The sequence below is a fragment of the Lagopus leucura genome, unplaced genomic scaffold (genome assembly GCF_019238085.1).
Source record: "Lagopus leucura isolate 7727_CA_CO unplaced genomic scaffold, USGS_WTPT01 Super-Scaffold_739, whole genome shotgun sequence".
Classification (NCBI taxonomy): Eukaryota; Metazoa; Chordata; class Aves; order Galliformes; family Phasianidae; genus Lagopus; species Lagopus leucura.
In genome coordinates this window covers 18,456,662-18,482,748 of record NW_024962255.1, presented here as the reverse complement: position 1 = coordinate 18,482,748, position 26,087 = coordinate 18,456,662, and the positions used below count along the sequence as shown (strand labels likewise).

Sequence of the window (26,087 nt, the reverse complement as noted above, 5' to 3'; positions counted from 1 at the left end):
AGGGGGTAGATTTAAGAAGGTCTTTTGGGTTGGCTTTTTCATGGCCCAGTCATTCTTCCAGTATGACAAAAATGAGCATTCATCTTAGGACAAGGAGGAACAATTTTAAACTGAGACAGGAGAGCTTTAGATTAGATACTAGCAGGAAGTTTTTCATTCAAAGGTTGGTGGCGCACTGGAACAGGTTGCCCAAGGAGGTTGTGGATGCCCCATCCCTCGATGCATTCAAGGCCAGGATGGATGTGGCTCTGGGCATCCTGGTCTAGTAGTTGGTGACCCTGCCTGGTTCAAGGGGGTTGAAACTAGGTGATCATTGTGGTCCTTTTCAGCCCAGACCATTCTATGATTCCATCATCAGCTTCTTCTGACCTGTCTGAGAGGATCTGTGTGACTACATGGGCTCCCATTGTTGGTCCTGTGTGGATCCATGTTGAGCTCTTCCAGTTACAATTTAAATGCTGTAAAAATCCATTCTTTAGCATCCAGAACATTTCTGCATTGAAAAAAACTGATGTGGTTTCATGATATTTCTCGGGGATATACAACCTTTATTCATATGACATTTTTTCTTTTTTAAGCCACTCTGGATGGATCATCCACATTTTTTAATTTGTGCTCCTGCCTTAGGATTTGATGGAGGACAATGAGAAAAAATGTAAACCTACTTGAGAAATAATTTTGTTTCAGAAAAATTACAAAACCAGCTGTGACTCTGATCTGTACCTATAAACAATTCTGGAGGCAAGCATCCAAAAAGAAAAATAGCGTATGGATTTGTGTTCTGGGACTGTCAACGGATGCTATGAGAGTCCTAATGCTGAGGCTTTGTAGAGGATTTTGAATTTCTGAGAGTAGTTTCAAGAAGATAACAGACATTTAACCTTGGATACAGTGTGGTTTTCTCTCTTACTTATCACTGGGATCATAGTCATTAGACTGTTAAAAGCTTGAAATGGAGAACCACTGACAGTACATGTTCTTGCCCCATACCTGGTCTGAGTTTGTTTGCAGTGAGATTCAGTGGCACACACAACACATGGATCTGTAGGTCACCATCTTTCTTTTATTTAAATAAGTACTTAAACAAAAAACTTACCTCCAAATGCCCCCAAAAGTTCGAGCTTAGGTCTTCACTAGAAGAAGAGTTGACAATCAAAACTGATTTCTCTTATTGCTGGTTGAGATAGTTTCTTAACTAAACTTCACTCTGAACTCAGCAGATCTGTTACATAGTGAAGGTGTGAGTGACTTCAAAGCTATTTTCCAGAACAGAGAATGTAACTGAATTCATATGGTTTTAATGTGGATTTTTTTTTATTTTTTATTTTTTTTGCTCCAGTACATTTCCCTTTATGTTGAGGGGAACTGTACCTGAAAAAAAAGCCTAAGAGCTTTGTCTTCAGTTCCATAGGGAGTCAGCTTTCCAAATCCAGAAATCTACTTTGTGAATGTCTACTTTTACAAAGCCAATCCTAATTCCCCTGCTTTTCAGCAGAAGGAAATAGGCATGTTTAGCATTGATTTTAGTTATTTGCCTCCTAAGAAGACATCAGAACATCTGCTGGAAGAACATTCCCTACAGAAACCTAGGTCTCCACTGTAACTGTACAAGGGAAGGGGGGGCTGAAACAGATGCCTACAAAAACCGATGTCTTCATCCTTGGTCTTCATCTCTCTCCCTCTGCATGCAATGGGGATACGTGTGCTTTTGGTTCTGTGCTCCTACAGCCAGCTTAATAGTTCCCAGGCACTGCTAACATCAGCAAATCCATTTGCACTGTAGGTATCACTTCACTGGAAGTTCTCCAGCTTGGCACTGCTTTATGGGAAATATGAATTAGGCCCATTCATCACTTTATTGGCACAGGGCTTCCAAGGCTGGATCTTCAATGTGTTTATGTTACAACTGTGTCGTTGCATAACTTCAGACCGAGGAGACTTTTTGACCTGTTACTTCTTACTCCACATTTTTATATTCCTCAGGCTTCATTTTATGAAGTAGGGAATATTTTGGCTTTCATCCAACAAAAGGCTTAAGCAAGTACTGAACTCACTCCTATGGGCATTTCACTGAAATTGCTGTTCTTGGCACTTGTATGGCAAGGCTGTTTGAGGGGAGGCTTCTGAGCAGCAGGGCACAGATGCTTTGGAGTAACTAAAACACTCTCCTGAGGTACTGGGGGTCACGCCTGCTGATAGGGGTGAGGAGCTGTTTGTACTACTCATGTGCAGGTAACCCAAACCGCCCTGGCTGCCACAGGGAATTGGCTTCAGACAGGTTTCCAAAATTTGTCTCCTTTTCTGCAGCTTCTTAGCAGATTCAAATTAGCTAACAGCCTGGCTTGGAAAGTGCAGCTCAGATATTCAGGAGAAACCCCTCAGGAAGTTTCTGCTTTTGTTTCTAGTGCTGACTGAATGTACAAGGAGAAATTTGCCTCTGGCACTTTGGTACTTCCAATTATCTTCCTGCCTACAACCTGCTGGTTCAGTCTTGAATAAAAAAAAAAAAGTGAAGGAGTGATCAAACCTTTTCAGGACATCCAAGAGTTATAGCTTGGTATCCGTTTCCAAAGCATGCAAAAATTCAATTTTGGGTTCAGTCTGAAAGCTGTTCTTAATTAATTTCCTGCAGAAGTGACCTGTATTTACCACGCTGTTATTTTGAATTAAATTTAGCTGTTCCCAGCCCTCAGTTTGTAGCTGTCCAGATAGGAATTAGATTCATGTTCTGCGTGTCTCCCTCCCCAGCATGCATCCCAGCACAGACCACAGGAATCAGCACTGACCACAGGAATCAGCACAGGGGAGGCAAACCGTACCGGTGCTCCGAAGTCAGAGATATTTATGGAGGTGTCTGGAGGATCACAGGGATACCCCAGCCTCTTCATGGGGTACCCCAGAGCAGCAATGATGTCCAAGGACAACAGCTTAACTGTAATGCAGTTGCAAACCTATTAGTGGAGTAAGGAGTATGGGTGTGTGCGGGCTGAGGGGTGTCATGCATGGGACTCACTCTGACTTCTCTCCTTTGGCAGTGCAAGGCTCAAGAGCAACAGCAAGCAAGTGTGCATTGATCCCAAGCTAAAGTGGATCCAGGAATATCTGGAAAAAGCTTTAAACAAGTAAGGCAAGAGACAAACGGACTTAACAGCTAACACATCCTGAGTTATTCAAGGGTAGAACATTAAGGGCTGGCTTTAACCATGTGGACAAAGTATTTGTGAAATCACGTATTATTTTGAAGATGGGTTTGGAGTTAGCCTAGTCTGTATTAAAACAACACCTTCTAGCATATCCTAAATGTTAAACCAAGAATTTTGCCAGGATTTGAGGCAAAATCTGTCCTGAAGTATCTGTGCTGGGGTCTCCAACTCATCCTCTTTTATAAAGAGCCGTTCTCCCAAGGAAAAAATGCTTCCTTTACAATCCCTCTTCTCCAAGCAAAAGTACAATTACTTCAGAATCTATATTGTTACAGTTTCTTTGGAGCCCCTTCTCCATGTCACACTGGGGGTCTGCTTGCACAGGCGGATGAGGCTAAGCATGTCTTGGCAGTAAAAATTTTTTCTCCACTGGCCAATGCAGAGTGCTAATAATATCAGCCAAGGCAAGATGTTGTGCCATGAATAAGGCTCTCACACAAGGCCAGGGGAAAACCAACCAGGCTTGACAAATCCAGACTCTTTTAATTCATTTTTATTCCCCTTGCAAATGGCTGGTAATATCTATCCTGAGGAGAACCCAGCCTATCTCAGTCATATTTTACAGTGAGCAAGAGCAGCACAGAGAATATTTCTGTGCTGAGATGCAGGGGTGGACTCCAGCTTTGTTGGAGTGGAAGATGAGATAAGTGATGGGCCTGAGCCCGGGCTGTGGTTGGTCCTGCAGCAGCATTTTGGCCAGCAAGCCCACCTGTGCACTCAGAGTCCCTCCCACCACCGCCACCACATTGCCACTCCTCCATAACCATGCCATAACCATGCTGAACCTGGTTGCCACTGCCTCTGCAGGTAAAGGCAGGGTTGGAATCAAGTCACTGACAAAAGCAATGCATCCTTGGAGAAAGATGGGGATGGGTATGGCCTCAGAGCAGGTTTGAGGCCATACAGGTAGCTGAATGCCCTCTGCTGTCTCAAGGAAAAAAAATGCTTGTTCCTCTGTGGTTTTACAGTACGAAGGAGGGAAAGTGGTACCAGAAGTAATGTAATTTTTCCATCTGGTGTTTCTGGGACCATAATAGGGCCAAGAGTTGAGGAGTGGAGGGAGGGAAACCAGCTAACACAGACTGTGATTCCAGCCCTGCCAGCTCTCCCCATCTCATCTGATGCTCAGTGCCTTCTTTGCCGCCAGCATTCAGCCCTCTCATCTTTGGGCAAATTCTCTGCAGAGGTAATCCAAGTTAATGCTGCCAGGATGGCTTTGGGTTGGCTGTCAGGCACAGCTGAAGCCAAGAGCAGGATGTGTCCCATGCTGACTATCACAGGGGCTTCGTCTATTCTTCCCAACGTCGGAAAATCCTAAAGCCCTTGCCTAAGTTTCTGTTTGCTGCCAGCCCCAGTGAAGCCCTTTGTGCTGTTCATAAGATGTGAAACTTAGGAGGCACTAAGAAATTTGCAGGGTTGGCTAGATGTGATGATAAGCTCATATCTTGCCTGCCTGCCTGCCTGCCTGAGGGAAACAATTTGGTTGGAGCACCTTCTGTTCTCATTTCCACTGGTGAAGGCCTGAGGCCAACTCTGCTGAAAACAGTGAGCCTGCACCTGTTCTCCAACTAGATTCTGGGTTTTGCTTACTTAGCTGTTATCCAGAAGCAACTCTGCTAATTTCTGTGGGTTTCATCCTGCTTCACATTGAGTAACAGAAGAGAATTTGGTCCCAGTTCATTAAATAAGATGACAGAAAGCATATATCTCCATCACCTAATCCTGGTCATCATGGCATTATTTTCATTTTCCAGCTATTAATGCTAGCACCAGTGGCATTTTCACACTCTGTAGACAGTCAGGACTCTGTCTATAGTGCTTTCACAAGGCATGTTTTTGATATATTTTAGTGCACAGTTTTGACTTCTTCAATGAAATGTATTTGGAATATATTTATAGCACACCAAGCGATTCATATATTTGAATTGGAGCCATATGAGTGTTGGTAGTTTAAAACACCGATATCCTTCTGAACTACTAACAGCTTGTAAAATAAATCTATATAGATCTATAAATGTTAATGTAGCTATCAGTTTCAATCAGCCATATATTATATTTTTTCACTTGTACTGAAATTGTATGAAATGTGACATTACCCTATATGCACTAGCAATAAAATGGCTAATTGTTTCATGTTATGAAAACCCAATTGTACATGGGAATTTATTTTTCTGGAATAAAATTAATACGTTTTGTAGAAAGGGCTCTTGTAGTTGATTAAGTAAAATCCAAACTGTCAAGACATCTTAATCTATACCAGTGTTTCAAAACAAGAGTATCTTCTGTGTTATAATCTGCAGCTAAAGGCAAGAACAAGTTCGTAGAGCATAGCAATCTAATTCAGGTCACTGTGAGAGCAGAGATGGTTTTTAGTTGGGAATTATTTTGCTCAGTAATCCTGCTTAGCCTTTGTTATTGCTTTTTATTCATCACATCTCCATGTAATTTACACACTTATGAGACATCAGTAAAATGCATTCAAGCTGTCAGGAATCCAAATTCCATAAATGGCTTTAAAAATCATTGTGCAACTGCTGTAGCCAACATCATTCAACACTCATCCATTTTATAGACATGGGGCAAATCAGTCCTTTCTTGAAATAGCTAACAAACCCTTTATCACTTCTAGACAATCCCAGTCCTCATTTACAGTGCTTCCTTGACTGCCTTTCTGTTCTCCCTTTGCAAGGATTTGCAAAATCAGGCCCTTGCAGAGTTAACAGAGCCCAAAATAAAGAAACCAGAGAACAATGCTGGCTCCTAAACTATCACGATGACATAGTCCCAGCCCTTAACCTCCCTCAGCCTGAGATATTGGAGTGCATTAAGCTCAGCTGTTACTGCTGGCACAGATGCTCTCACAGATGAGTGCTGATGGATCTGGAGAAGACAATGAAGTCAAATAGGAAAAGCCTTTCCCCCATCCCTCTGGGAGAAAGGAAGCTTCCAAATTCTAGTGACTAGCTGTGATGGGAGCTGAGCCCTTCTGCTGCCTTCCACCAAACCACTTGTAAATCCAGGTGTGGCAGTTCTTCCTAGTTCCTGGTCTAATTTGTAATTATCAGCTTGAGTACAAGACACCAAACCATCAGCCTGCTGGTACTCCATGGTGTGTGTGCAGGGTGTCTGCCCTGCGCAGTGGGGACAACATAGGGAAATGTCTTCACAGCCTCACTTTAAGGCACTGAATGCCTATAAGTCACGTAGAGAAAAGCCACTGTTTAATGAGGATGCCAGTGGGAATGGTGGGTGGAAAGCCAGAAACCTAGTCCCCTCCACTTCCATTCTACCACAGCAGGTACAATGTGGGTAGGGGGAGTGGGCATGTGAAGGGGGATGTTATTTTCATTTGCACCCTGCTAGCATGTGGAGGGGCCATAGGATAAATGTGAACAAGGCCTTTGTATGTGGATAATTTATGGCAGTCTCTTTGTATTTTTCTTTTAATTTAGACCACGTCATCGCACTCATAAAAAAAAGCAACAGAAGAAACGGGGCCCACTCTGCCCTTCCCGTGCAACACCACTAAAGTCTCCAGGGAGAAAGAATGGTAGGAGGCATTAGTTTCTGAGCTGGGATACCCCAGCTTCAAGTCCCTGCTCTTACACAGACCATCCTGTGTGACATTGGACAAACAGCCTGCCTGGGCCTCTTATTTTTCTCCACTGTTTGTTGCAGATAACAACCGTACTCTCCCTGCAAGGGGGTACTATACAGATACTCATGAAGCATTGGCAAAATTCAGCCACAACAGAAATGGGGGGTAAATGGGACAGAGTTTTTGGATCCCATTGTAAAGCTGTAGTGGTTGTTGGGATGTCAGTTTTATTATATCATGGTGGAGGTTTGGCCGAATTATTTCACTCTCAAAGTGGCCATGTCTTAATGTCAATGCAAATTTCATCTTAGCTGGTCTTGTTCCTCCAATACCAAACTGGTAGAGTTAAGCTATAAGTAACAGCTGTGAATTTGTCACTGGTGTTTTTCAATGACAAATTCAGCACAAGGCCTGAAATATCACATTGGTGATGGGATAAGACTTCTTCTATGGGAAATTTTAAGTTCCGGAACTTGGTATTACATATGCCAACTCTCTGGATGTCCCTAGTTCTGGCCCATCAGAATGGTGTGTCCTGTCTTTCTGCAGTAAGAGGTGGTGTTATTGGTGTAGGATACTGGAAAGGATATCTTCAAAGAGGAAAATTTTACTCATGGTTTAGTTACCTTTTTTATGCCTGAATGAATTTTCTGAGGCTACCTTCACCAAGAGCAGTCACATTCATCACTGGCTGTGGTCACAGAGTCTTATTTGCCCAGCAGGCATTGGAAAGGCTCTTCATCCTGAGTCTGCTGGCTAGATGGAACAGGCTGAGGCATCAGGATTTTTTGAATCCCCAATGTTTGCCCTCTGACACATGTATCTCAGCCTCAGTGAGCTATTCTAGATTGTAAAAGGTTGATCAGTCTGGACCAGGAATAGGGATCAGCTAAAATCTGGAGGCTGGCAGCACTGCCTGGCTCCTTGTTTTGACTGAACCTTGCCCATATCCATGGCACATTTGCACTGTACTGTGGTTCCTAACCCAATGCTCTTCTTGGGTACTTCTGGTATCCAAGAATCTTGGGTATCACCCAGTTTTGGGTGAGATTCAATTCCTTTGCCTCCTGCCCTATGCTTCCTACCTCCGCATATACAGCTCACACATCTCCCATGCAGCCTATGGCTGCTCTCCGTCCCTGGGACCCTCTTCACTGGCAAGTGGTCACCATACGGTGTGGCGTGCTGCCCACCCACTCACAGCTCTGAGGTCACAGATGGAGATGATTTCAGGGCTGAACAGCACACGTGGGGCCTCTGCTTTCCATCCTCTCCATCATGGAAGCTGAATACCAACAAGAGCAGAGTGGGCTGCCTTCTTTGTCCCTTCCTTCACACAAAGACCTGGCACTTCTGCAGGCCTCTGTGGAGCACAAGGGATGCAGTGCAAGTTCTCAGCAGAGCTGAGGTTGGGGGAAGGAGTGGAGGCATTTGTAGTGTCACTTGCTCCACTACAGGGGCTGCTCACGTATGATTAATCCCTCTTTTCCCTGCTATTTTTTTTTGCTGAGTCTCTTTGCTCACTGATAATTATTTGCTCTGGCTTTCAAGTCCAGAATGAGCTTTCTAGCCAGCCTTTCTCCTGTGTGAGCTCTGAACACCTTACTAACTGTGATGAGCACAACCTGCCCAAAATGATTCCCAGTGCTGGGCTTGCCCTGTCGGCCCCTATAGCTCCTTGTGGAGAACTTTCCCCAATCTGTTTGGCACATACTGATTAGAGGGACTGGAAAATAAATGCCTTTGTGTTAGTCCAGATGCTGATTTGCTGTTTGACTAGGCCTAATGTCAGAACTTTTGCAAGTGAATAAACCTTAATAGTGTTTCACTCTGTTCTTCATCAACAGGAGGTTCAAGATGTAAGAGGCAAGCATTGTAAGCCGTCTACAGGATTTCTTACTGTAGGACCCAGAAAGCAGATAACCAGTATTAGGGAAGGAATACATTTCACTGTTATCATACAGCACAAAAGCAACGCTTCATGCATTTCCAAAGGTGTTGTTTTTGGTTTTTTTTTGTCTTTTTTTTTTTTTTTTTTGCACAAATTGGCTTGCTTTCACAGTGCTATTTTTATGTAGTAAGATGTATTTGATTTTAAGAAAAATATGTTTTTATACAGGTTGGTTGATTACTTAGCACTGAGGGCAGATATGAATTTAAACTAACCCTATGTTATTATATAATATTTTATTTCCTTTGCTATGTAGAGGTCCTGCTTTATTTAACTTTCTTTTGGTTCATGCAAGTCTCCTGGAGATTTAAACCTAGAAGGACATGAACTGTATAGTGCAATGATGTTATGTAAGTAAAAGAAGAGTTCCTTGCCCCAAAAGTCATTAAGGCCAAGAACACAGGAAGGCTAAAAAGCATCAGACATCAGTGAAAGAGACCAATGTTATCATGGGCAGTGAATATATGTATTTTGGCTGAGGGATTAAGTTCAGGATTTCAGGGCTGAAGCCATTCTCTGTAGATTAGAAATCTTGGCGACAGCTGTGAGCTTCTGAGACAATGCTCATGTGGTACTGCAAGGTGCCAGTAGTTTATAGAAGCCAAGTGTTAGGAGCCAAGAGTGTGTTAGAAGCTACAACACTGATCTGATGTCACTTGGCATTTCCTATGTTCCTGTCTCTGATGACAAATTTTAGCACAAAAAGGAATGGATTATTAAAGAGCTAGCAGCATAATCATGTTGCAAATCACTGGAGGAGTCAGAGGTGCTGTCATGCACCAGGTGTCTGTTCCCACTCATCTGCAGAAGGTGACTTCAGCTCTCTGGACTGGCCTTGTGGTGAAGCAGGTGGAAGAGCATTAATGTAACTGTTCACTAAGTGCTGTACCCTCTGTTACTGAACAGTCACACCTATCTGAGGGCAGCAGCGCATTTGATTGTTCTGGGTACATCCAAAAGAGGATGTCTGGCCACGTCTTTGGAGAAAACAGATGACTGGGGCAAGAGAGGAAATTTTGCCCAGTTTGCACGCTTCTTGAGTGTGGAGATGAAGGCCAACACTCACTGTTCACTAGTGGTCACAGTTTGCTGGTGAATGGCATAGCCTCTGAAATTTCCTTTGCAAAGCACACCTGAGGACAGTCCTTGCACCAATTCCTTCACTCAGCCAGAAACTTCCTTCTCCTGGTTCTTACCTGTGTAAACAAGTATCTTTGCTAAATAGTGTATGGAAAAAACGCCTAAAATACTATGATAATTATGTTATGCCGCACACGGAGATCCAGGGGGGAAGCACATTAGTGCAGCACAATACTTGTTTTTATATGTATCTGTGTGTCTATTGTAAACAAAAATGTCATAACATTGTATTATTTTTTTTGGAGCTGGTTGCTTCAAAGGGAATCTTCCTTCTTATCTGCAGCCTGTGTCAGGAACACTGAAAGGACCATTTTGGTAAGCATGCCTTTCCATGGCAGGCAACTTTAAGGCCAAAAAGGCATTTTAGCTAGCTGGGGTTACCTTACTGCCATGTGGATTCAGGTAAAAATCTTGTAAGTCCTTTCCTCTCTGCAAAAAGGTGCTATAACAGAGAGTGCTTTGGCTGGGATACATCACCTCATTTACTTTAAATGAAAGTATTTTGAAGTAGAAACCAACTGCTGTGCCTAAAAATGTGTGTGTGTGTGTGTAATTTTGACATTCCTTCTGTTGATGCCATCTCCAAGCTGATGCTTTGAGTATTCTTTGTCTCTGTTTTGGAAGGTCTGGTACCACTGTACTTTATGAGAATTGGGCTGTTGATTTCAATGTGAATAGGATCAGAACCCTGTTGTCAGGGTAAAGACAGGAAGAACTTATATAAGAAAATAAGTTTTTTGTATCCTCCCTGGAATGTGCTGTATATCCTAGGGTCTACCTCCTGTCCCTGCACATGCATCTGCAGTAGCAAGTGGTTTTCTGGGAGGCTTAAGCTTGGGTTGTCAAAGCCAAGAATGATTTTGAGGAAAGTGTGGAAGAATCTTCGTTTTTACACAGACATGAAGCTTGTCCTTCTCCCCCATGAAGATGCAATCTTAACATGTTCTTCCCAACTAAGGGCAGCTTAATGCCTGATCTATTTCCTTTGGAATCAGACCAGAGGTAAATAATCCTTTTTGTTTTGATTCAACAGCATCCTTTGTTAACAAGGATAGGGGTCATGAAGGTTTTGTTTCTAGAAGAAACGTTGGCTTTCCAGTGACTAGATGTGGCTGGACAACCTTGGAGCACTGTGGTGCAGTCTCAGTTCACACATCAGAGCCTGGGCAAACACAGAGCTTGGCACAAACATTGAGATGGGCACTGCTGGAACACCTTAGCTAAAATGTAGGAAACTGGGGTCACCTGATGACCTTTTCCTATAGGAGCAAACTCGTGGGTATTGCAGGAGCAGTCTGGAAGGAAAGGGACTTCCCACAGGGAACTTATATGAGAACCTGAGCAAAACTTTGTCTTGCTTTAGTCCTAATGTCAAACTTGAGCGGGAAGCTTCACTTTTCACTTGGCGTTATTTGCGAGAGAATCATTGCATAAGGAAGAGCAGCTCTGCCCTTCATACAAGGGACATCAATCACTGGGCTGCATCAAGCTTCCTTGCTACCTTGTGAGTCATACTCTGTTCCTCCTGTGCACACTTAGCAGGCCAAGAAGCTGCACTAACAGAAGCCCACTCAGGGAGAGCACTAGATTTCCCTTTCTGCCTTTAACTGTTGACCAAAGATTGAATCAGGGACCAAATTGGAAGATGGGAGTGATGTAAGGACCACATGTGAAGGATAGGAGGAAAAGGGTAAAACTGAACTAGTGCCAAAAAAGCAGCTTCCATAAGTGTGGAATGGTCTTGTCATGTGTGGTATTTCCAAAGTGCAGCTGTCAAATCCTAAGGTGTTTTCTTGTTTGTTTGTTTGTTCGTTTGTTTTGGAAAGAGAATAGATGGTATTTATTGCTGTGCCATTTTTTTAAGTTATATTAGCTTTACACTTGTATGTATGAATATCTTATCTGAATTCTGCCTGAGAAAGCATGAAGGATGATTTTTTGATATGTTTTTAATGATGTGTTTGAGCAAAATGACCATTGGTCTTTTGCAATGAAGGCTGTGTTCCAATTAAAATAGACACGTTCTGTTGAAAATGCAGCTCCTACAGAAGTTTCTGTTGATATTTTCCGTTCTTAGAATCCAGAGAGTCTTTTTTTCTCTGGCAGTTTGTTTTGTTTGTGTGATGTACAGTAATCAAGGGTATCTAAGACCTCATTACTAAAATCTTATATTTTTATTTGCCAACTTCCCACCAAGATGAGTCGTGCCTGCAAACATTAAATTCATAGAATTGTAGAATGGTTTAGGTTGAAAGGGACCTTTAAGATCATCTAGTTTCAACCACCCTTCTACAGGCAGGGTCACTTCCCATTAGACCAGGTTGCTCAAAACCCCAGAATTCTGGCGGCCGCAGAGAAGAATATGTTTGTGGTGATGAAAGGGCTGTATGAACCTTCCTCCGTCTTCCACTCTGTAAGAGATCAGTGTAGTCAGAATGTGGTGAATACTGTACTTATTAAGTAAAAATAAATCCTCCCAAATAATGTGAAAAGAGTTTTGTATTTGTGTTCCTGTAAGGCAGCTTTTATGGAGGAGTTATATTATGCATTTGAAATTACTCCTTTCATAGATTATTTTGAAAATAAACACTTTTATACTGTTGTAATTTCTCCAGTAAATGTGTATGCACTTATAATTTTCTTAATAAAAATTCCTATCTGAACAAAATGATTACTTGCTTCCCATGGTTTGTCCTCAGACATGAGCTGCTGAACATTTCCCATCAGAAAGCTGTTCAGACCTCAGCTCTTCCACTGTAACAATAAGAGTGATTCCCAGCCCCTCAGAGTTCTGTGTGCAGCAAAGGCTGGAGATAATTAAATAGCTATGACAGTGAAACAGTGCTTGAGCCTTCCTGACCTTCATATTCAATAAATACTACTTAGCCAAATTGACGCAAGTCAAAAGACATGCAAAAAAAGAAAAGGGAAGCTCAGATGACTGATGATCCCTTTGCAAATCCAGCAGTGATTTAGTAAGTGGTTGTGAAAAACTGAACAGGTAATTGTGCATGCAGATGGCCGGTGAGAAATTCCCAGGCCACCCGGAAATGGATTGCAGTAATTAGCTACGTAATTACAGATTAATATTAAAGAAAGGCTGTGTATTCTCTGCAATATTTTGCTGTGTCTTTCATCATTTCTTTTCACTTGGATGTTAATGTTGGGCTTTTCACTTCCTTGGCAAATCATTATGGCAACATATCTGTGAACTGCACATTCAGAGGGCTGCCTTGAAATTAGTGATGAACCCACCTTATTAGCACATCTGGCTCTCTTCAGAGGCAGCATTCCAATATTAACAAGCTGAAGGAAATCAGCTGTGTTCATGGCTTCAACCATCTTGATGCTGATTATGAGCAGGGTATATCAGGCCCTGGTGTAGCACAGGTCAGAAGACAACACATGAAATGCTTCTGTTTCAGCAGCTACATGAAAGGTTTCACACAGACTCATCCTCACAGATCGTCTTTTTGCAGAGCCTGAAGGATAAGACACACGGGGAAGGTGGTTGCAGAATGGGATTTATGGTCATTAGAAAAGTGTGATAAGAGTTTCTGTCTCCAAATTTGAAGCAAGGAGATTGATTTGAGTAAGAAAACCTGTTGCTTGTTTATGTGTCTTTCATGCTATTGCTGCTTTCCTTTTTCACTGGTGCACTTGAAATGCTGAGTCACAGCTTGAACCAGTGACTGAGCACCTGGAAGGAAGGCAGAGCCAACCCAGGGGAACTCAGGTGTGTGCAGTACACCTGAGTGACAGGAACACCTGGTGGATCCTGGCTTCACCCTTCCCAGACCTCATTTAAGGGTAGTAGCAGGGGCAAGGGTGTCATGCTGAGAATTGCTGTGTGTCTAAGGCCTTTAGAAGGTAAGTAATTTCCTTACTTTATTTCTGTGCCTGCAGCTGTTGCATTTGAGCAAATCCTCTCTTATAGCCTGGGACCTTGCTGCACTATTGTCATTGCTGTACTTTCTGTTGCATTACAACCAGTTCCTCTGTTTTTTTAATGCTGCAGGATTAAAGAATGTTTATGACAAGGGAAAACAGTTCTCTTGATGCTGTGGGTGAAATGGGTAGAGCAAGGAGAAGAGAGTAACAGCTTTATGATGGGTAAAATGAAAAGGAGTGAGCTAGAGAAGTGATCTCTGCAAGGGTGAGGATAAGTCTAAAGAAGATGGAGATAGGGTAGATGTGCAAGGTGAAATACAGGAGACGTGAGACAGTGGGAGCAGAAAAAGGCACGGAACCCACATCAGGAAAAAGAAGGAGAAAGATAAGGACTTGTAGAAAGTGAAGGATGCTGTAAGAGATGGAGGTGACAGTCATGAGAAGGAATCAAAATAGGAGAACAAAGGAGTGAACAGAGGAGAGTCAAAGGAGAACAAGGAAGCAGCCTGTGGAGAAGAACAAAGGTATCTCTTGTTAACTGGGGGAGATGGCAGCTTGGCAGTCTGAATTCTAAGCAGGTACCTGGAGAAGGCTGCTGTAAGGATCAGAGTCTTCAAGAGATTCAAAAAGGCGAGAGGAAGCAAGCAACAACTTTAATCCAGAACTCCTCCGGGTACCTACAGAAAAGAAGCACCATCTCTTTCTATGCCTTCCTCTTGTGTTCTTCCTACCTTAGCTCAATCAGATATGCTACGTGCTGAGAATCTGTTATCAGAGGTCCCCACTTGCCACCTATCATGCCTTATCTGGCATTGCTGTTACTGGGCAATGAGATTCAAAACTAGGTATGTGCCCTGTGATTGGAGCTTGGTGGAGCCCAGCAAGGCTGAATAGGAGGCTGAAAAGCCCATCTTTTTCCCCAGCTCTCTGTTCTGCATCAAGTTGTGTCATAAGTGAAGAGTGGAGTGGGAAAATTGTTAAAAGAACAGCAGCACTTCCTTCTGTTGGAATAACCCAAGTGCTGAGGATGTTACCTAAGAGCTGCTATGATGCTACATGATGAAGGTCACTCCTAGCTTCTGGTAAACATCTTCCTGTTTTATAAAGCTACTTACTTTTAATTCATCCGGAGTATTTCAGACAAAACAAATAAGTAGCTTTGAGACTAGCAAAGAAATGAGGGGAAAAAAAAAAATTGAAAACAAAAAGCAAGGTCTAGAAGCTGAAGCCAGAGACATTCAAACTGAAAACAGATTTCTAAGTGTGGAACTGATTAGCCTTTGGAACAAATTCCCCATGAGAAGGGGAAAGCCCTGAATTTTTTTTTTTTTCCTTTCTTCTTATGTCTTCAGAGCAGTGCTAAACACTGCTCTGGTGTTCACCACATAGAGCTTGATGGGCTCCCAGGGGATACTGGGTGAAATTCTCTTACCTCTGTTATAGATGGGGTCAGACCAGATGAGCTAATGATCCTTCTGGCCTTGGAAACCTATCTGCAGAAATCCCCAGCTCCAAGGGAGCATTCCTCAGCTTGTGTATGATTAATAACACCAGTACAACAGCCATCCCAGCTCTGCTTGAGCTGAGGCTGAGGATGGCTCCTGCTGTTACACAGGAGACAACTTTGGGGTAAAATGTCTTTGCTTTTTGTCACAATGGTTGACCTCCAGTTGAAGAAGCAGAGGTGTGGCAGAGAGGTAAAGCTGAAGCCCTGGTCCTGATCCATGCACCTCTGATCTGGGAACAAATCTTGCTCAAAAGGTTTTCTCTGTCAGGAGTGCTCGTACTGGTGATCTTCTAGCAAATCCTTGAGCTTCTTCCTTTGTCTCTTATTGGTCCTTCATTCTGTCCTCTGGATCTTTGAGGATCTCCTCTTGCTTCCCAATTCTAATTGCTGCAGCTCATGTGATAAGTCTTGGTGATTCAAAGTCATCTGGTGGGCTCTCTGCCCACCTGCTTGTCTTCCTTGCTGGTGCTCTCTGGCTACTGGTCCGTTTTCCACCTCTGAGAGAGGTGGTGGAATATCTCTGTTTCTGTCATTTTTCGTCCACTCTGTCAGATCAGGATCTGGAGTCCTTTCAGCCTGAACATTGTTACTGCATGCTCAGCTTATGCTCTTGGGCTTGTTCCACTGCTTGGACAGCTTGATCTGTCTTTCATTGCCTGCCACAGCAGCACCACCCTTTGGCACATCAATATGTCCTTGGTTTACATTCCTTCCATCTCTTCTCTCCAGCCATTCCTTGCAGAAGCTGTCTAGGAAAAGTGGTGATCTCCTATTTCTTCCTTCCTCCTGCCAATGACTAGACAATGTAACCCTGATGTGATGGACTCAAGCAACCAGGAGGGTGCTTGAGGATTTTGGTAGACCCAAACCACACTATTTTGGCCCTCATCCAGCTTGAACAGAAAGCAGAGTTTACCACAAGCTGTCAAATGGTGGAATAACACATCTTAAGAACAGGACAGAGGTTTAAAATGCTGCTGTAGCTGACTGAAACCTCAAAAACTTGATTTATTTATTTATTTTTTTCCCACCCTAAAGATCTGTGATCTCTTCCATTGTCTAATGTGCACTGTGATTTACTGCAGTGCCTGGAAGAAGATTTTTGACTGCGGTGAAATGTGTCTGTGCATTGACTGTAGAAGAGGAGGAGCTGAAGAAAGGACTCACTAATGATGATTAGAATGTGTAACAAAATCCAAGCCACCAGATAACCAAACTGTTTGACACAGTGCCGCACACAGTGCCACAGCTATATGTAAAATCAATAGAAGTTTAATATCCAGCACACGCTGTTTGTTTCTGAGCACCACAGAAGCACATAAAATACTTCAGATTACACACTACAATTCCTGTGAAGAGGGAAGACTATTTACATGAGCAAATGCCAAGCCCCATTGTATGGCTAGGCCCATGTTTTCTAAATTAGAGTCTTTCCACAGGGCAGAGCATGAGGGAAAAAATAGTTCCGCATAAAAATATTTGGAAAAGCATGAGGGGAAAAAGGAAATATTTTCTTTCTTTAAAAATCTGAATGTTATGAAGGCAAACAGGAATCACATTCTGTATGATGGAACTTCAGCCATGAAGGCAGCTGGATGGCTACCATTGTGCTCAGTGTCCACATTCAGGCTTAAGATCCTCATGTTCACTTTCAGTTATGTCCTCAGCCTAGCTGTTCTAGATTTTCTCCTAATTGCCTGTGGAAAAAAATCTATGCTCAGTCTACACTCTCCTGTTCTTGTATCCCATCTCCTGATCTGAGTCTGTCTCTGTGGTTTTTCTTGTAGCTGTGTTAAGGTTCCATCATGCAGGAGTTGTGCAAATCAGAACGATAGTATCCCTACCTGATAAGTTTCATGGCTGGATATTTGCTCTGCTGGGCTCCTGTCAGATATGCATGTTGCAAGGAGTGCAAGTCTCTATTTCTTTTGGGTGTTGGAGAATCATTACACTGGCCATGGGATGGGATGTCAAGTAAGTAAAGAAATACAGATCATCTAGTATCACATTTACTTCACACCATCTGCATGGCTTGGTTAACAGGAAGTATTTCAGCTCATTGGAGGGGTAAAGTAGTGTAAAAAGATGGCAGAGAAGTGTCAAGGAGTAGCAAGGTTTCCCAGTCACGCTGTTACCAGAGATAAAGCCTAGGGAGGGATGGCTGCAGGCAGGAGGTCAGCAGCTCAGTGTTGTGCAGCTTGCTCCTTGTGGCCTGCTCCCATACGAGCCTCAGCAGAGCTCACCCTGGGTATCACTGCATTGGGTACCAGGCCATCTTGGCTCCTCCTCTCTTCCTCTTCCACTCCCTGCTTCCTCACTTTTAACTGCTGTAAGTTTTCTCTTTCCTGCTGCCACGCTACTTCTTGCTGACTTTGGACATTCTTTATTGCTTTTCATCGGGCTCCCTAGTGCTTGCATACGTTGTGTTGGTTTGGCCTGCTCTGCCTTTTGTCTTTGCAAAAACAAAAGTTCTATCTGCTGCCCAGAGACCATGGTGACTTCAGGGCTTTCCTAGTGCCAGCAGCTAACTGGAAACAGATGGAAGACCACAGCCACGTCCCCAGCAATACTGCGTCTTAGATAGAAGGGCCTGATTCTGCACTTTGACATTGGTGAAATGCTCTTGGTTTACAGCTGTGTATTTGGGAATGCCATCTGGCCATCAGGAATCAAGGTACCTTGGAAGAGAAGGCAAAAAAGACATGATGCTCATGATGTGAGTATCTCCAGTGTTTGGTTTCCCTCAGCCTCAGTAAATAAAGGGTAGTTGATTGCAATGAGCAATCTGGACGCTCTTAAAGAAGCTAAACAGGACACAGAAGCAAACGGCACAATGCTTCTGCTCCATTTCTAAAAACCCACAGAGGGCTCAGCAGAGCTGCTGAGAACTAAGCTTTCAGCTAGGAGAAAGAATGAGATTCCTAATACTCTAGTTTTTGTTTTTACTCTGAATTAAGACTGAAGAAGTGTAATATTTTCTTGTGGAATGGAGAATTTGGGAAGAATTCTGTCAGTAAATGACAAAACTGTTTTTTTTTTTTTTTTTTTTTTTTTCTGTTCTAATTATCAGATAACTGTGTGTCGGAGTGACTTAGAGCCATTGCAGTTCCAGCAATCCACGCCATCCTGGGTTTTCTGTTCTGTGCTGCTTTTGTGGCCCATCTATGGCACCAGAATATGAAAGCCAAGGATGCTTTATGCCATTTATAGTTTCTTCTTACAGTTAGACTAGGTGATCTTTTTGGTCTTTTCCAGCCTTGGTTTGATTCTATGATTCACAGTGCCCAGTTCATAAAGCATGAAGAAGGATCTGGGAGTTTGGATAGGCACTGAGCAAGGTCTAATTAGTCTGACATCTTTCAATTATGATTTTTTTTTTTCCCTAAAAGGAAATAGTAACAAAATTAACTTTCATTTTAACTTGAAGGCTGTCCGGTCCTTGTGCGAAGTGTACTTTTCATGTGGAGGAATCGCTCCTGATTTCTGTACTGCTTCTCCACCTCTGTCCCAAGGCACCTTCATGTACTTTCTGTGGATCTGCCCAGGCTCATTCCAAATAGCAGTGCTCATCCTGTGTGATCCAAGAGGGAGGACTATTTTTCTGCTCTTTAGCAATCAGACCCGGATGAAATTTTTTTTGTTGTTACACTGGTTTCCTTCCAGCACTCTGTGGGAACGTGGCTGTGCCGGTTAACCTCCAATAGGAAAGTAAAAATGCTCCAAGATGACCCTTTCAGTCCCATCCAACAATGCTCAGATGTTTCACTTTCTTAACATTGAAACGTAGTGATAAGGTAAAATGGCTTGTTTTGACTTCTCAGCTTCAAATATAATCTAATAATGTAACACAATACAGCAACATGAAAAGTAGGTTTTTTCTATCTTTTGAAGTGGAGCATCCTCTCAAATCAAATGTAACTTTTTGCAGAAAGATGTTTCCTGCAAAAATACAATATTCTAACTTCCCCTGAGTCAGTTAATTATGGAATCCAATGGCAAAGCACCAATAATTCTCAGGAAAAGGAGGTGTGTTTGTTTGTTTTGTTTTAACTGGCTCTAGCAGTCTCTCCAGACCATAGCTTGGGAAGGAGAAACTAAGGAGTAGGCCTATTTTACCATCTTGTCTTATGAAACACTGAGGGCAAGTCATCGTGGTGCTGCTGGGTTTTGTCTCTAGCAGCAGTGAGCCTCAGTTGTTGGAAGGAGCAGGCAGGAGAGTGCCCAGCCGTAATGCTTTGGCAGTGCCAGTACCTGAAAACTGTGGAAAGAATTACATTCAGCAGCCAACCTGGATGAATCTTTTATATGCATTTCCCTTCAGGGGCTGTTCTGCAACAGATCTGAATTAAGCTAAAGATTTAATCTATAAGTGTGGTATTTTTGGTCATGCTGCCTGTTTTGCATTAAACCTCTGCAGCTTGCTTCTTCCTCTTATTTTAATTTTAGCAGCTCCGCGGGGTGCAGAGTACTGCCTCAACATCATCAGGAAAAAAAAGTTGGTGAGAGCCAGGTGAGTAGAGGAAGGTGTATTGTGCTCTGATTAGCACAGTATTTGGGGTCTCAGAAGTTGTTGAAAAATCACAGAACCACCTTCTGTGGGGCTCAGAAAGGAGTCTGTGTTGAGAACTGCACCCATCCTCCCTGCAACCAGACCACCGGAGAAGAGGATCTATACAACATGGGCATGCTAGTCCCTGGCATGTCGTGTGTGTATTGGCACAGTATTTCACCAAAACAAGAGTCAAAGGAATAGTTTTTAATGTAATTGTATTTACACTGAGAAAAATCCATTTTTTTTTTTACCTTATCTGTCTCCTGAATCTGTGAAAACCATAGTTCCCAAAGCACTGTATCTGTGTAAGAAATAGATCTAATACTCAATTCCTTTCTCACATAGAGCTTGTTCCTAGTACAACTATGTATTATCACCTGTGATACACACCAGGCTCTGCAAAGGAGAATCAGGTCCAAAGAACTGCAAGTCATTTTGTTCATCTAGGAAAAAAAGGAAGGCCTAAATAGTTTCAGGTACGTGAATTTAACGACATGGAAGACAAAGTCTGTGGGCTTGTTTTGGATTTATGCTGTATAACCAATACCAGAACTTGGCCAAGTATGCTCCCCTTGGACTTTTTAGTTGTTTTACTAGTTGCTCGGGACCTGTGAATCTGAGCTCTTTAAACATTTGCTTTCAGAGGAATTAAATTAGATTATCTTCAGCTTTCATCCTGTGGTCCTGATTGCTCAGACTTTGGCAAATATCCTCCCATAAAGGATCAGCCCAGGGGACATGAAGAGCCCTTCACCACCCAGACACAGTGTCAGGACTTTGTCTCGGGACAAGCCCATGCTCTGTTTGCTAAAAAGAAAGAAGGAGGGAGGGCTGAGACAAAATCCGTGCTGATATGCTGTGAGATTGTCATTGGTAGCAAAACAAGCTGGTAGGGCTGGAAGGCTTGGAATCATAGAATTGTGAAAGTTGGAAAAGACCACTAAGATAATCTAGTTCAACCATCAACCCATGCCATGCCTACTAACCATGTCTCTCAGTGCCTCATCTCCACATTTCTTGAACGCCACCTCCTTAGGCAGCCTGTGACAGTGCATTACCACTCCTAAGAAGTAGTGTATCCTAATATGCAACCTGAATATCCTACTATTCATCCAGCTTGCAGCTGCTGAAACACAGCCACAAAAATGAGTAAAATGGCTGCCAGATGCTGAATGCCCCTGCACTGCATTGCCTTTTCTCATTGTCTCTTCTTGTTCTGCTCACAAGCGTGTCTAGAGAAGACACATCTGCTTTTCTAACATATTGCTTGAGCTTGCATGAGCAATTCACTTAAAATAATTGCTAGTGGAAGTAATTTAGGAGGATTCCTACAGAAATGAAGTGTGGTGTGACCCCTTCAGCCACCAACACTCCCAGTTGTGAGGCACTAGAAGTCTGTGCTCTCAGAGATGTCTTCTCCTGGAAGCCAGCCCGGAGCAGGGTTGGAGCAGCCAGCGCCCTTTGGCAAGGTTTCTGCTGATTCTTTACAACTCTGCAGAGATAAAGCACCAAAATCTTTGGTAAAGTCTAAAGTTTCTTACTGTGCTGATCCCAGTGGTGTGTTGTACTATGGATGGACTGTCAGCTCCCTGATGCTATTGGGCCTCCTTTCTCTGCTGATTCACCACACGTTATCAAGCTCTCAGAATCTTCTTTACATATTTCTAGTGGTCTGCTTCTGGTGGAAGAGAGATGGGCTGGTTATGAAGAGGCTGCTGAATTTGAAGAGTCAGGAACTACACGCTCAGCACAATCTGTAAGCATGGGACTGTCTATTTCCTGCACATTGAAATCCAGGCAATATTTGCAACTATTTCTATTTTTTTTTTTTCCCCAGACAGCAAGAAAGAAAAGCGTTATGACTATTTACTTTGTTGTTGTCATTTAACTGCCTGGAAGGAATGTGTAGCAAGGTGGGGTTCATCGTTTTCTTCCAGATAATAGCTATTGGAGATGTGGCACTGAGGGATATGGTTAGATGTCATCATGGGGGTGGGTTGTTGGTTGGACTAGATGATCTTAGTGATGTTTTCCAACTTTAATGATTCTATGATACTATGAATCTGCTAATATTTATTTATAATGTCACCTGTGAGCAAGTGCTACCATACTAGAAAGTACCCAGGTGCAACAGGAATCTCCCTGCAAGCACCTGCCCTGGGATGAAGAGCCATCACAAGCTCCCTCTTGATCTTCCCCTGTGCGTGACTGCAACCCATAGAGTAGCTCTAACAAATACAGAGAGGAAGCAGCAATTGACAGGCACTGCACACAGTGAGAGCCAATAAGTAAGAGCAAGGCTCAGACAGCACAAGAAACGAACTACTCTTTACATTTGTCTCTTCAGTTTTCAAGTCAGTCTATAGATTTTGTTTGGTTTGATCTTGACTCTGCCAACTGACATACTATGAACGTTAAGAAAACAAACTGGTCTACTCTGATTTCCTTACCATTTACAGAAACAGGTCTGAGTTTATTGCTCTGAAATTTGCATTTATGTATGTATATTTAAGCAATGTCATGGAATGCTTCAATGCCTGCTGATCACTAAGTTGTAAGGAAACAGGAAGCCATAAGCGTGCCAAGCATTATTCCTAAGAAAAATGTGTGTATTAGAGTCATATGTCTATGCATACATATATAAATGTGTGTGTATCTTTTTATGTAAAGATAGTCATACCTACAATTTGTTCTACATGTGTGTAAGAGGTGTCTGTAAAAGGCAGCCAGCAATCTAACAAGCCAATAAAATCTCACCCCAGGTGCTCCAGCTAGGAAGCAAAGGGAATTTTATTAAATCTGTTACTGAGCTTGGCATGTAAATCAACCCTTACCTAGCACTATCCATAATATTAATTAAGAAATGGCACCATAGAGAAATTTGAGCACATTCAGTCCTTGGAAGGGACACATGAGATCTATATTAGACTATCTGGTGGGAGCATAGTGAAGAATGTAAACTCTAGACAGAGCTATTCTAGGGATCTGCTTTTTCCCATTGGAAATCAGAGCTGTGTCAAGACTGATGTCTTCTGTGGAAGTAGATTGATTTTGGCAGCATCTTCCCTTTGGGAAAAGCAAAGCAAAATGTCTTGTTTGGAATCAGCAGCCATGTCTCATCCATTCCAGTCATCCAGTGCCTCACAGAGCCTGTTTTCTCTTAGGGCTGTGATGGAGGATGTTACACTACAGACTGGGAGGCCAGTGGAGACCAAATCCAGTACAAGCAGAACTGGGGCAGGTTGCAGAACAGGCAAGGAGCATCATGTTGGCTGACAGCAAATAGCTCCCCAGTGCTCTTTAGTTGAGGCTCACCCCAACTGCTCTGACAGCCCTTCTCCCTGATTTTCTCTCCAGTTCCTTTACTTTCTATATTCATATTCAATAGTGAAAACAGAAGAACTTGCTGATGCCTCTTCTATGGCATCTAGACATTGCAGGTCACACACGTCACCACCTTCCCATAGAGCTGTCCCAAGTGCTATCCACTCCAGGTGGGAACTGGCACTGAACTGAGTGGAATGGGGCAACATCTCACCATAGGAATGAAAACATGGATGCTTTAATTCCCAGGGAGGAAAAACTGCTTTTTCTGTCTGACGCTTCTCCATGAATGCAGTTTGTTGTGGTCTGGGAGGCTGCCAAAGACAGGGTGGAGTAGTTAGAGGCATCAACTCTTTGTTTCCCAATCCATGCAGTGTATTAACACACCCAGCTGAGCAAGGGTTTGCTTCCACAGGTGTTTCCTAGCTTTCTCCTTGTCTGAAGTAGTAGGAGCCATAACTCTGTGCTGCTCTGCCATCCTAGTCACCATCCATGACTTCTCCTGCTCTGGGGGTGACTGTGGGCTGACAACAGCTGCTCCACATCTGTCCCTCAGTGCTGCTGGGTGACAGTTGTCTTTTTTATTAAACAAACACAACCGAAGCTCAAGGGGGTTGAAATTAGCCACATGTTTGGCTGATTCCAGTCAACAATTTCAGAAATCAAAAATGAAGCAAGCTTCAAAAATTCTTTAGCATTTCAGTTTTCCCTTTATATATTAAAATGATTTGACTTTTCCTTTTAAAGAACCCTTCAGAAAGATATCTATCAGAAAGACAATTTGAGCTAAAACAATAGATTCTCTGTTGATCAGTCTGTGAAAACATTTTCTTCTTTAACTGTTCCATTAAAGAAATTCAGCTCATTCTAAATCATTTATCTTATTCTTTCCCTTAGTTCCTTATTAATTTACCGAAAAGTTGGTCTCTTTCCAGCTCCTCTTCATCCACGTTCTCCATGAACAGTCTCTTCCTGATCTCCTCGCCTATATTTATTGAAGCTGAATGACCCGACTGTAATGGAAGCTAAATTGCTCTGAGTATTTCCCATCTCTTGTCAGCAGGATGTATTTCTTCTTTTCATTCCTCCTTTGAAGAATGTGTCCTTTCTGCACATTGATCCTTGGTCTCCTCCAAAGATTTTTTTTCTTAGGCTCATGTCTTTTTAGTGTCTCTTCTCTAATTTGCACATCAAACATGTGGCTCATGCATTCCAGGACAGAGTATGTCCCCAGGAATGGCCATTCCCAAAAGGTCATTTTACCTGTGAGAGTGAAAATGGCCAAGCTCTCAAGTGCTGTGTGCCAGCACATCCCCAACACCACTATGTGGGTATGAAGTGTTTTACACTCCTCTGAAGAAATGGTTCATCAAGAAAGATTACTAGATACTTTACAGGAGGAGAGCTAAGGGTCACCTTGCCTGGGGCTGATGTATAGTCAGTTCTAGTCTGTTATGTCTATCATTTTTATTAGACTTGCTTTCCTTACAGGCAACCTCCATACAAGCTTCTTATTGGATAATCTGCTCTTCATCATGATGTGCATTTCAATCCACATATTTACATGATCGGGGCTGTATGGGAAATAAGATCCACATCAATCCACATTTGTACTCCCACTCTGGAAAATATTTCACTGCTGAGCTGTCAGGAATCATTACAAACCCAAGGAGCTAATGCCCTCATACAAATGCTATCAACTCACCTCCAGGACCAGAGATGATGTATGAGCTGCTTTAGGCTCTCTGCCTTCCTTGGAGCTCAGAAATGCTGTTCCTTTCTGGAAAGGAGGATGCTTATTGTAGCAAAAGCCTACACATCTGCACTTAAGGAGCAAAGAGATAAAGCCTTGAGCTGTGAGGACTCATCCTCCTTGTGCAGCCGCACACCATGTGCTGAGTTCATTGGGTCTTGTGCTGCAGTGCTGACAAGCACCAAGCACCTTGCTGAGACAGTGATCATTGCTCCTGGCACATCCCACAATGCCTCCAGGGCCTTTCTGCCAGCAAAGCCCTTGCCTTCTCTTAGCTTCCTGGGTAGAAATAGGATGTCAGTGTGTAATCACACTATAAAGGCAGTAGGAAGGTAAATATCTGAATGTGAGAACATTAAAGCCATAATATAACATTATTCCAGTCAGATGGCACTTCTGTAATTCTTTTAAATACAACAACAACAAAAACTGTGTGAGGGGGAACTGTCATGTCATGGCCTGAACTGATGATTGAGCACCTGGTGAAGGCTGGCCCAGGAAGCACAGGTGAAGGCAATTCACCTGTGCCTCCTGCATGACCAGAAGGGATGAGCTGTAGACTCATTTAAGGGCTAGCCTCCAAAGGGAGAGTCTCTCCTAGATGGAAGTTGTTTTCTGAGAAGGAGTGTTCTGCAGCTAAATTGTCAATCATCACCAGTTGGGTGAGTCAATTTTTTTATTTTTAAACTTTATATGTGGTTGCTGATATTCTTAATGATACTTTGCCTAGTATTGCAAAGAGTTTATCAGAAGTTGTTTTACTGCTTCTAAGGACCAGTACAGTGCTTCATTTTTTTTCTTGTTTCTCATATCCATTTTGGTAGTTAAAGATCTTCCTTTTTTAGTGATTTTTTTTTTTTTTCTCTTCTGGTAATAGCCTTTTAAAGAAAGGGATGGCAAAGAACTGACAGTAGTGAGGGAAGGCAGAATACTGTGAAGAAGAAGCTTCAAAGCAAGTAGTACTTTAAATAGAATTTTCATGCTTTATCTGAACGTAAGTGCTAGCTGTGGTAGGTCCTCAGGGACCCTTGCTATTTGCAACACAGGAGAGAGGACTCTTCTGTAGAACTTGCTGATCTTGGCAGCTCCCCATTGTGCACAATGGTGGGATGCCCCCTCGTCAGTTCCCTCCCTCTGATTGGATTTATGCTCATTGGAAGGGGTTTAA

At 42.8% G+C, this 26,087-nt stretch overlaps 1 protein-coding gene and 1 long non-coding RNA gene across 2 annotated transcripts in view; both read left to right on the top strand.

The window, feature by feature from the left end:
- Positions 1 to 12,560, top strand: part of CXCL12 (C-X-C motif chemokine ligand 12) — a 17,254-nt gene extending 4,694 nt beyond the window's left edge. Inside the window, exons 3-5 of the mRNA XM_042863107.1 lie at positions 3,036 to 3,122; positions 6,656 to 6,753; positions 8,649 to 12,560. Of these exons, the coding sequence (XP_042719041.1) occupies positions 3,036 to 3,122; positions 6,656 to 6,753; positions 8,649 to 8,680 (217 nt within the window). The 3' untranslated portion in view covers positions 8,681 to 12,560. The remainder of the gene's footprint in view (positions 1 to 3,035; positions 3,123 to 6,655; positions 6,754 to 8,648) is intronic.
- A 7,165-nt stretch (positions 12,561 to 19,725) lies between these two features.
- LOC122175657 lies at positions 19,726 to 23,093 on the top strand. Its single transcript, XR_006177463.1, has 3 exons — positions 19,726 to 19,800; positions 20,188 to 20,318; positions 23,007 to 23,093. It is a non-coding gene; the product is annotated as an uncharacterized LOC122175657 (long non-coding RNA).
- Positions 23,094 to 26,087: the final 2,994 nt, after the last annotated feature.